The sequence below is a fragment of the Morone saxatilis genome, unplaced genomic scaffold, assembly GCF_004916995.1.
Source record: "Morone saxatilis isolate NCDOM2014 unplaced genomic scaffold, NCSU_SB_2.0 Contig19, whole genome shotgun sequence".
NCBI classification, from domain to species: domain Eukaryota; kingdom Metazoa; phylum Chordata; class Actinopteri; family Moronidae; genus Morone; species Morone saxatilis.
This window is the reverse complement of record NW_023339751.1, coordinates 12,798,152-12,809,863: the sequence shown is the minus strand read 5'-3', so window position 1 is coordinate 12,809,863 and position 11,712 is coordinate 12,798,152. Positions and strand designations below refer to the sequence as shown.

At 42.3% G+C, this 11,712-nt stretch overlaps 1 protein-coding gene across 1 annotated transcript; it reads left to right on the top strand.

Annotated features, from left to right (window-relative positions):
- Positions 1-1,389: 1,389 nt before the first annotated feature.
- LOC118329580 (dickkopf-related protein 1-like) lies at positions 1,390-3,295 on the top strand. Its single transcript, XM_035663803.1, has 4 exons — positions 1,390-1,740; positions 1,872-2,016; positions 2,226-2,360; positions 2,477-3,295. The coding sequence occupies exons 1-4, from the start codon at positions 1,525-1,527 to the stop codon at positions 2,740-2,742; spliced, it is 762 nt and encodes a 253-aa protein (XP_035519696.1). The 5' UTR covers positions 1,390-1,524; the 3' UTR covers positions 2,743-3,295.
- Positions 3,296-11,712: the final 8,417 nt, after the last annotated feature.

The following is an 11,712-nucleotide window of genomic DNA, read 5'->3' as shown; positions in this document are numbered from 1 at the left end:
ACACACACACACACATAGACTACATGACCAGCAGATGACGTCCAAGTGCCAAACTATTTTCTGGGCACGTTTCCATCACGCACTAAAGCACCTGTGAGTTTTTCTGGGCATATGGGAAACTAACAAAATCCAGTTTCACTTGTCTCTCACTTCCAGGAGCCACTTAATTGATAGAACATGTCACTGCTTTAATTCAATATATTTACTAACTTTTAAAAACTTTAGTCTGAAAAAAAGGGGAAAAAGGCTTAATTTGAATATTTCAGGGTATTTCTTTTGCCTTAGGGTGGATATTTCTTGCAGGGGGGGCAAAGGGTCAGAGACCAGAGACAGATCAGAGTTGCCTTTAATCTCAAAGTGCCAGTCAGTCCTGAAAGGCCTCGCTGCGGAAGTCCATTAATTCGGTAAACTTTTCACACCCCTTAATGGTCTGCATATCCTACACATTGATGTCCGCCACTGGTGTAATCAAGCACACTTTGGAGCATAATTGCCCCCTTTGCAATCAGAAGGATCAAATGAAGTACTTAATCGACGCAAGTAACTTCAATCACCGTCTTCACACAGCCAAAGGGCAGTTAGGCTACTTGAATGTCAAAGAAACTGGAATAACCAAACAGCTTTTCTTTTTTTTCTTCCTTTTTTTTTTTTTTTTACAAAGAAGCCTAACGGAGTTTATGAAGAGAGAAACACAAAATCCCACACTGTAAGGAATGTTCTGTAGCATATATACATTTACTAGTTTAGATTAATTACACCTATATCAGTGTGAAAGTAATTAAAATATTAAAAATATTAAAAGTGCATCAGTACATTTGGAAAAAACAAGTAATTGTGATCATTAGAATAAGTGATGAGTTAAACATGAAACAAATGGCTGTTTAACAAGTAAGTTTGTCTTATTAAAAGTGTTTTTATCTAAAAAACGATCATCAAAAACACCCCAAGAGTTCTGCCAATGTGATGACAGTATCACATTTGTTTTCCACAAATGTTCTTAAGTCGGTGGACCTTGACAAAATGACATTTGTTCTAAGAAAAAAAACAAATGTATAAGAGAAACAAATAAAATCCCTCCTTTCTTGTTATTTCAAATGTGGTGTTATACTAACTAGGTTCAGTGAGTCCTCAGTGTGGATCTACTTTATTTGCGTCAGTGAGTGATGGGCATTCAGACAGACTTTGCAGGTCATTATCATTACACAAACATTGTGAAACGCAGTCCTGTGCAGAGAGAATAGATGGCCATTTCCGTACAGTGGGGCTCTCTTTGAAATTCCACCCCTCCGCCTTTGTTGTGCACAGCGAGGGGCGGGAAGACAAACAGGTCCACATGTATAAAGAGATCATCCCAGGATCTGTGAGTCAGGAGGCTTCGAAAGCATCGTGCCGATACTCTGGAAACTTTGGGATTCAGGATTCAAGGCCGCTTTGGACTTCAGTCGTTTCTTTTTCTCTCAGCCAAAGAGAAGGGACTTTCTTTTCCGCTTTGTTTGCAACACAGCAGAGTTTGAGAGGAGAGTCATGCAGATTCCGTCAGCGCGCCGCTTCTTGGCTGTGTATCTCACGCTGTTTGGATACCTTGGGGACGTTTACGCGGGGACAGTCCTGATGAACTCCAACGCCATCAAAAACTTACCCGGTGCTTCGGGTAGCAAAGGCGCCGACACTGTCAGTCCGAGTCCGCACACTTCTCCCTCCGGTAGCGTGGGACACAAATTACCCGTTGACACCTTGCAGGTAATCCTCGTGCGTAAAAGTCCTTTCTGTGCGTCACGACGAGTTTCCTTCATGTAAGTTTCATACGTAATATCTCAATACTTCAATGACACGCTGCTTTTGTTTTGCTTTTTTTTTTAATCAAACTATAGCAGTCAGGTGTCTGCACGGATGATGAAGACTGTGGAGTGGATGAATTCTGCAACGACGCCCGAGGCGCCTGTCTTCCCTGCCGTAAGAGCCGGAAGCGTTGCGCACGGGACTCAATGTGTTGCGCAGGAAACCGATGCAGCAATGGTGAGCAGAAGCTTCCAATCTGAAATAAATACTGACATTCATGATTTAGGAAGTCGATGATGATATTCTGATTGCTGCGGATCGTTCTCTTGTACTCATACGGACCTCTCTGAATGTCCATTAATTACAATTTGCGCAGGGGAGGATGATGTCCATGGTAGTGGTAAAAAACAGACCATAAATGCATTTCTTTCTTTTCATCTTTCTAGGTGTTTGCCAGGCAAATGACATAGATGGCACAGATGCATCCATCATCACTGGCGTGCAAAAACACAACAACACCATGGAGCATCATGCCAAGAAGGCGCCCACTGGCAACACTCATCAGCCTAATACTGTGAAAGGTGAGCGTCCTGTTCAGAATCATCAATCTTTATTCGGTTCGAGTAACAACACAGACAGTTTTCAGTGTGGTCTGCTTCATGTAACATCTTTTCATCTTTCTTCCCTCTATCTCCAGGCCAGGAGGGGGATACTTGCCTGAGGTCTGCAGACTGCTCTGAGGGTCTGTGCTGTGCCAGACACTTCTGGTCTCGCATCTGTAAGCCTGTGCTGACAGAGGGCCAGGTGTGTACACGCCACCGCAGGAAAGGCACCCACGGCTTGGAGCTGTTCCAGCGCTGTGACTGCGGCGATGGCATGGCCTGCCGACCAGAGAAAGGAGAGCGAGACCACAGTGTCAGCAGGACTGCAGCCCGGAACCTACACACCTGTCAGAGACGCTGACACAAACGTGTGGACACACACAGAAAGACAGAAATACACACACACACACACACACACACACGACACACACCCAGCAAACCAAAAAAAATCAGTCACAGACACTGACAAACACTTTTTCAGCCTTGCATACACCTGAGATGCTGACACACACAGAGACACCCAACACCTAAGACATTCTTTCCTGCCAAAGTTGCTGACACAAACAGCACCCGGAAGGATAGACATGATTTCTGGAAAAGTGATACACCCAGAGGGATGCAACAGTGCAAGACGGACTGATCCAATTCCCCATCAACAGATGAGGAGACGGAAGTTAGGAAGTGACATTTCAGGAGTCTTGGGAAGATCGATTCATGTCATCGGTAATGGCAGAGCTGTTTTGTTTCTCTTTTTATGGAACTTCAAGCCTCAGTTATTGCAGTAAATTACTGTATTGTAAATATTATCCTGGAGGTGGCACTTAATTGAGCTATTGAATTCTGTCAACACCAGTATTATAATGACATGGTGCTGCATGCATTGTAAATGTGTTATATATATATTGTTTTATAAGAAAATGTTATATATAGAAAATCTGAATATATTTGTTTTATTAAACATCATGTCATAACCTCACTCCTTCTTTCTGCCCCTCATTCTTGGCGGTAGTGTTTTTGGATCTACTGTGTCTTTTGGCAAATTGTTTCAGTGCCGTTTCACTCAAGATGTATGGAATATGAACTCTCCAGCATCAATTAGAGTCTAGACCATTTAGTCCAAATATTCACTTAACGGTTGATACGGGTGGGAAACGTTTCTGGCTAAATAACAACCATCCCCTACTGGAAAGCAAGAGTTATTTGAACAATCACTTGTGGTGTTTAACTTGTAGCCCAGTCCTCACAAATCAGTGGTTAAGGCTGAGTGGATGGTTTAAATGTTTGGCCCAGATATGCTTCTCATACTCATTACACACAATTGCTGAAATATGTGCATGCACACATACTCACCGGAGGCATACTTACAACAAACATACAACTTTAATGAGTCATTACTGGAGCCTCAACAGGCCACATCCTGCCAGAGGATGGCCCATCGCGGCTATGTCATCAGACGAACATTAAAAACAGGACAGGATGCTGCCATATCAAATGATAACGGCAAAGAGGTAATAACAAAGTATGTGTGTCCTAGCGAGTGTTTGCCACCTAACCCTTTGGTGTTGCTGGCTAGTTTCTAATTATACCTTCCCTGCCTTCATGTGCAGCAGAGCAGATAGCTAGCTATCCAAACTAAAGCCTCTAATTACTTCATCTTACTCAATCTACACAAGGATTCATGAAATGAGGTGCACCGCAGCACTTTAAGTTTCTGTGATGCAACTCAAAAAAAGAAGGATCTTGGTTCTGTCCGATTGTACAGCACACCCCATTTCCTGGCTGTTGTGCAATGGATGTGCTCTAATGTGTAGGCTATGAATCCACCCAAATACACCTTAGTGCCTGTAATTAGACCTGTTTAGATTAGAAGATGGCGAGGAAATTACTGTACTTTCTGCCTGATTCTCATGTCAGATCAAAAGGGAGCACAAGACACTCTTGATATCTGACCGAGCCAGATAACCTCTTCATCTGTTCTGTTTACATCCATAGACATTCATTTGCAGTTTAAGGTGAGGTTTACTCAGACTGTCATTGAGGATCTGTGGTGAAACATGTCAGGTCATTTACTCAAGTGCTATACTCACGTACTTATACTTTACTTGAGTGTTGCATTCTATGCTACTTTATACTTTGACTTTACTACATTTCAAAGTAAAACATTGCACTTTTTACTCCACTACATTTATTTAACAGCTGCTGTTATATGTTACTATGTAGATAAAGATAAAAAAAAAACCTATTACCAGTGCATTGAACTACTAAAAATAGTGTATATAATAGTTAAAATTATCCATTTACATGTTCAAATCAGTAATATTAACACAATATTATAATATACACAATGCATAATGGGTATGATATCTAATAAAAACAATTTTGCTGATTTACAAATCTCCCTGAAGTTACTTGCATTTTGAATGCAGGACTTTAACCTGTAATAGAGTGTATTTACATTGTGGTTTTGTTACTTTTACTTCTGAATATTTATTCCACTACTGTTAAGGACAGATATATTGACGGGAAGGTCAGGCAGACATACAGAGACACACTCCATTTAAACAATTTACTGTCCATTCTTCAGAGTAATTAAGAGTAATGGGAGCATTGTCAGCAGTACAATATACCATGCAGGCTCAGCCAAGTCATGTTTGTGGGGGTCCTGGAATCTCTGTGTGTGTGTGAGTCTGTCATCATTACTCCAACCACAGACTAACACAGGCCACAGGCATGTGCCCTAACTCAAGGAAGACCAGTGTGTGTGTGTGTGTGTGTGTGTGTGTGAGTGTGTGAGTGGACTCCAGAGAAACAACAGCAACAACAACAGCATCTATGCAAAAACAGAAACACACACACACACACACACACACACAATCATGTCCCCACATGCCACCTCGCAGCTATTACACATGCAAACACATGTGCACATGTCCACACATGTACACACATTCACACACCCTTATTTAGGGGCGAATCTTGGGGTGTGAGAGGTTTGGAGTAACAGCGTACTCGCCCACACAATGGCATCCAAACCAACAACATTTGGTGTTGTCATACCACAAGAATGAATCAGCATTTCCACTGTCATACATTCCCATGCTACTGTACACTTCCAAACACTGGAAACTACAGAAAACCTTTACCTCAACATCATGCACACACGCTAAGATTCATGAAAACGCTGATTACACACACTCGGTTTTCATTACGTCATTCATTTTTTGTGTACTTTATTTGCATAACTCAAGTTGTGATCTAATTGGAATGATATTCATAAAGTACAGTGTGTGTAATGATAACATTTAATGGGCAATAAAACCCCAGAACTTATTTGTTTATCCCGCTGTCTTAAAATCTGCTATCTCGCCTCACGATCTAAAAGTTACAATAAGCTTTTCTCTGCCTGAGTAACTGGCGTATCCGTCATTGTTATTCTAACATCGCTGCCAAATACCCTTGACAGACATCCCTAGTTAACAAACTCATGAGTGAGCCATCAAAGATAAAAAAGGGTAAAGGAACGAGGCAGCGCACACAGAGGCGATGTGTTTTATTTTGTCAGATGAAAGCGATGGCATACTTCTGAAATGAGCATCGGATCAAAACCAAGCTCTTATGTAAACAAAATTTCACAGGGAGGTGTCAAACTTCTGGGTGCTGGCACTGATCACTTCAAGCACAATGCTCACCATTCATCTCTGTGGGATGACAATCTGCCCCGATTAAGCAATAACGGGAAATCTCCCTGTCCTTGGGAAATACTAATTAAACAAAGGACAACTCATTCAGCACAATGCGTCGAGTGTGTAAATGCAGGTGGAGAGCATTTTTGCTCTGCTGATTTAACTCAAGTGATGTCAACAAAACAGGGGAAACAAGGGTTTTCACAGATTGCAGTGACGTATTGTACTTTGATTGAGTCTCATGTTACATTCCAGGTAAAGTCATCAGTGACAATTGTTCTCTCTCACTGCTTAACTATTTGCATATTGTGTTTGACCTCTCTACCTCTCTCTCGCTCTGTCTTTGCATGGATGTGAGCCCTATTTACAGGCGTAAGCTTACTTTCCCAGTTCGCTCATGTTTGTGTGTTGTGGCGCTGGAGTCAGGATGTGTTTAGTTTAGCTGAAAACAGGTAGAAACAGCTAACCTAGCTTTTGCCACACGGCAGAAAAAAAAGGACAATTCGTAATTTAAGGGAGGATGTGAACTATTTCTTGACAAAGAACAAAACTATTCACAGAGCATTTCTTTGCAGCATGTCTGAATACAGCGTAGATTGTATTCAGATACAGCTGATGAGCTCAGGGTTTTTTTTGGTCTTTGTATGAGCACGGTGGCACCAGATCTGATGACAAGACTTAAGGATGCAGTCACTGTTCCTGGCTCTGAGACAACAGTCCAGTCATTTTACACTTCTTTACATGGATTGAATAGACAATAAACTATTTGTTTGTCACTCAGCTTTACGTGACTTTGGTTTTACATGTTTTTTTACTGCCAGCTTAGCTTTTCACACTGCCTTCAATTTTACTTAAAATACTTGCCTTAAGTATGCCTTAATCATACTTAAGGCAATAGTTTGACATTTTGGGATATAAGTGTATTCACTTTCTTGAGGTGAACTAGACGAGAACATCAATTTCATTCTTGTGTCTGTCCGATATATAGAGCTACATACAGCCAGCAGCACATTAGCATAGCTTAGCATAAAGACTCACAGCTAACCTGTTTCTATTTGAAGGTAACCAAATCTTCCTACTAGGACCTCTAAAGCTCACTTATTAACACTACATTCGGTTGTAAAAACAAAAATAAGCAAAGAAACCGCAGGCTGTGTTTCATATCTTATCTGTTTGACTATTTCTTGCTGTGTGAACCTCATGGTGACAGCGCACTTGGTTTTAATTATTGATTAAAGAAACAAAATATAACTTTGTTTGCTTTATAGATGCTGGTAGGAGGATATGCATTCAGACAGAGTCAGGCTAATTGATTCTACCTGCAGTCTTTAGTATGTTAAGCTAAAATAACCATCTGAAGCCTCATCTAACTCACAAAGAAGAAAAGTTTGGGAAACGCTTCTTTTCCTAGAATGTTGAACTACTCATTTAGCATAATGCTCATGAACCATTTCTACTCAATCAGAGAACTGTGTGTGGGGCTTTCCATGTGGCGAGCACGAGGCCCAGCCCATCTCTCACTGCTATTCCAGGGACAGAGCCGTGACACTGGGTTCGCTCCCCAGGGGAGGCTCATGAATGACTGGTTTGATCCATCCTGGTGTTCCTCACATCTGCAGCTGACACCTCCTCTGTGGTCTCAGGTCTCTCTCTGATGATGTCATACCATGTTTGAGTCCCCGTTCACCACATGAAGGAAACTCGGCTGCTCTGACTTCAGCAGTAAAGGCCCATGTTCGGGAAGCGTGTTGGGCTAAAACAGAAACAAGTGGTCATATTATGTTTCGTAAGCTGCCTATTGCAGTAAAACTGCAAGAAAGCCCCAAGTGAAGAGATACCTGACCACAATAGCCTGTGTTTTGCTATGCTCTGTTGCCCTCTGGACCCATGTTTATTTACCCTCGGCTACTGGCTTTTTCAGCAAAGCCAGAACTGGAGGGCCATATACTTCAGTTCATCCTCCAACACCTGTATCCTTAAGGTGGATTCCTTCGCTCTCTCCAGCCCCACCATGTGAAACATATCCCAGTGCTTACACAGCTGCGACCAATTCAGTGCAAACAAACAATCTGCCCATTGTTTATACAAATAATATCCCAATATGTGACATCTGCCCACTCGCGCGGCTCTGCCAGACGAGCAGGGAGCGAACAGATGCACCAGGGGGGTGGGGCAGAGTTACAGCTGGGTATAAAAATGCCTACTCTTCATTATGGTTGGTCCAGAAGCTTGCTGCTGGCGGCCTGGGGCTGGGGCTAGGACAAGGGCCAGGGCTAGAGCTGGCTCAGCTCCTGGCTGCTATGTTAAGTCTGCCTCAGCCACAACCACATTGCGCAAAGCTGCTTCACACATATAATTTACTCATTATTCACGAAGTTTTCGAAAGTAGTCAAAAAAAACATATTGCAGAGTGAGAGAGTTGGTGGAAAACTAACACGGACTGAGTCGCTATTCAGTAAAAAATAAAGTTATATCCAGTTATATAACATTGAAAGATGGCAGGCTTATGGAGTCACAGTCAATTAGCACAGCTGATTGAATAGAAGCGACCGCAGAAACCGTATACTTTGAAAAATACCTTATAGTACCAAGGAGAGGCAGTTCAGTCAGGGATTGGCAAACCCTAGTATGACTGCATGCCCTGCGTAGGCATTGCTGGTTACCATGCCTAATTCAGCTCACAACGGACGGACTACTTTCTATGAGGTGCAGGAAATAGGCCCCTCTGAGCCTTTGGTTAATTTCATAAAACATCCTCAACAGGAGATGAGTCTCTGTCTGAGACATGGACAAATATCCCTGTGCTTAAGCAGGAGCATCAAAAGCCTTGAATGTTGTGTAATGGCATACCTTTACTCAACAGGGAAGCATCCTATGAGACAATGGCACCGTAATGGCCGCAATGGGTCAACCATTGTCCCATTAACAGTCATCAGGCCTTAGTGACAGCTTTTTTGCCACTCGCCACCTCCTTTCATGCCATCCTACCCCCCCTCCAATCCATCACTCAAACTCTTTAATGTCCTTGCTTGTTTTCTGTCCTTTCAAAAACACTGTCTTTAACCCCACCAAAGAAAATGGCTGATGCACAATCTCATTTGTGTAGGGACTTTGCAAAGGTGGAGTCTTTGGTAATAGAATGAAAAGGAGGAGACCGGGGCTTTGATCTCTCTGGGGGGCAAATGGATTGGATTGTCTTGCCCCTGCTGGTGGGGCTAAGCTGGGGACAGTGTGAGTCCCAGGGGGTCATATCAAAGGTAGTTATCTTCAGAGAGTCTTCTCAGCGGCACATTAGTACACTATCTAAATGTTGATTTGTTCACACCAACATCTGAGGAGCCCTAAATGAGCTGACAAAAGGAAACACCCAGTGAATATAAATGTGCGAAGTGGTCAAGTTCACTTCTTTCTACGGATGTGTGTATAGCTCTTCTCCTCCTCACTGCCAATGTTTACTATTAAACCTGTCCCGAGAGGACAAGTTAAAAAGTCTCGCTGTTAATTCCAAACAGCAAGATTACAGGCTGACTTAAATCTGCCTTATTTCCTTATGTACTGCATGGTTCTTCCACTCACAGGACCAAACCTTAATAGTGCAGCATGCTCATTGTCTATGTTGTGGGTAAGGAAATGATTGGGAACACCCTATAGCCTCAGCAAACAGCCATGTTGAGGTTGCTGACTGTGTGTGTGTTCCTCCATTGTGGGTGGGAAACATCATATTACTGTCACTCTCACAGCTGACATTTAGAGAAAGGTATAAATCACACACACAGACTCCAGCACCGGCTGTTAGCCACAGCCAGAGACAAAGAATTAAGTTTATTGTGCATGACATCTTTTTCCCTAATTTGATAAACTGTGGACATTGAAAGGATCTGTTCACAAATACCCCTGCTGGTACAAACCACAAACTACACATGCATCTGTTGGAGTGAACCACTGTTGCACTTAACATCACCCTAAAGCCGCAGGTCTCACATTAGAGAAAAGAATAGGTGGATGATGTTGAATTGAAGGGGAGAGAAAATGAAAGAAAAGGTATAATTCAAAAGTTTCTTTCCAGCTGAGAAACTCAAGATTGAATCATAATGTGAATGCCAAGAGCTCTCAACCTGTGGTGTCGCTGCTCTTCTTCACCAGTAATACAGAAGTCAAAGGATAGATTTCCATATTTATTATTTCAAAGGCTGCCAGGCTTATTAGAGAGAATTCTCAGCAATAACCATAAAAAAGGGGGGGGAATTAGGCTCCTTGCCTGGTGTCACAGTTTGCCATTTTCTGTGTGCATGGCCCAAAATGTGGGATCGCAAATAAGCATCTCTATTTTTAGGGACTTTAAGAGCAGTAGCACCCGTCTGGGTCATTCCATATCATTAGAAACAGCTCCAGAGATGAACAAATTCTCATGGCACTCAAATATAATTCTGGTCTTTAAATCTATAGTACCATGAAATCAAAGCCAAGCCTAAAACCTCCCTCCATCCTTGGTGTTATTTTTGAATCTCTACTGAAATTTGGGTTGACACGTTGATTGAAAATGCCCACTACGTTGGTTATCTTGTGCTTCAAATGTTCAACTCAGCACATTCCCGAGGGGCTTGAATCGCACTCAGAAGCCTCAGTCTAACCCCCTGTTACTGAAATGTACATTTCAGCTCTTCTGTATACTCAGTCATTAACCATGCTAGCTGTCTTTTAGGCTCTTTTCCCTGTCTTGGGCTGTTGGTAAATATTTGCTAGACGCAGATTGCATTCCGAATTGGTACTCCAATGTCTCCTTTGCATAATAGCTGTTGTGAAGGCATCTATTGTCTCATTTAAACTGACCACATAGTGTATTTTGGTGATGTCGGCAAGGGTTGGCTTTTCTACAACTCTAATTAGCATTCCTTCCAGATAAAACAATGATCACTTGAATACGACTGAGCTAAGCTTGCAGGAAGTGATCTAAAGAGCTGATAGGAACCCATGATTACCAAGCAACTAACTCCAGTCCTCCATGCATAATGTTTTAATTCAACATCACCCCCCACCACCCCATTTTGTCCCATCACTAATCTTGTCTTAAGTTATCTTCAAACTACCGCTTTGCCCCGTGGCTACAGGCCTTATCATTTATTGATTATGTCTCTTAGATTAAAGGAGCTGCTTTCATTTCCACAAGAATGTGCCCCACTCTTTGTGCCCATATGGAAGCATTTGCCGGACAGATGGGTTATTTTCCCCTCTAGTAAAGGTCCCGCTGGTCAGAATGGGATTCACAGGGTAAGTAATGGCGCTGTTGATATCCAATTGTTGCTCACTTTGAAGTCCAACTACCAGGTGATCTGTATTCGACCATTAATGAGAAAGAGAGTAATGAAAAATATGCAGGAAAAAAGACATTATTGTGAAGCTGAAAATCTCAACATTAATCACATGAGCCTGTTTTACAACAAGTCATCTTAATTCCTCCAGACAATTCAGGGCTGTCAAATGGCTGCATAATACTACCCCAAACCCCCTCAAGCCTCCCAGAGTTAATTCCATGTGCTGAGAAGCCGAATTGCCTGAATGTGGGTTACACACAAATGACGGACATTTTGTCTTGGGGTAAGTACTAATATGCCACTGTTGTTGCCCAGACTGCCTGTATCTGGGTTTTG

What these genes read in the sequence shown, in the direction of transcription:
- LOC118329580 (XM_035663803.1), top strand. Translation starts at nt 1,525, where the DNA reads ATGCAGATTCCGTCAGCGCGCCGCTTCTTGGCTGTGTATCTCACGCTG. An exon ending in TACCCGTTGACACCTTGCAG is followed by an intron (nt 1,741 to 1,871) that starts GTAATCCTCGTG and finishes ATCAAACTATAG; the next exon opens with CAGTCAGGTGTCTGCACGGA. An exon ending in TCAGCCTAATACTGTGAAAG is followed by an intron (nt 2,361 to 2,476) that starts GTGAGCGTCCTG and finishes CTCTATCTCCAG; the next exon opens with GCCAGGAGGGGGATACTTGC.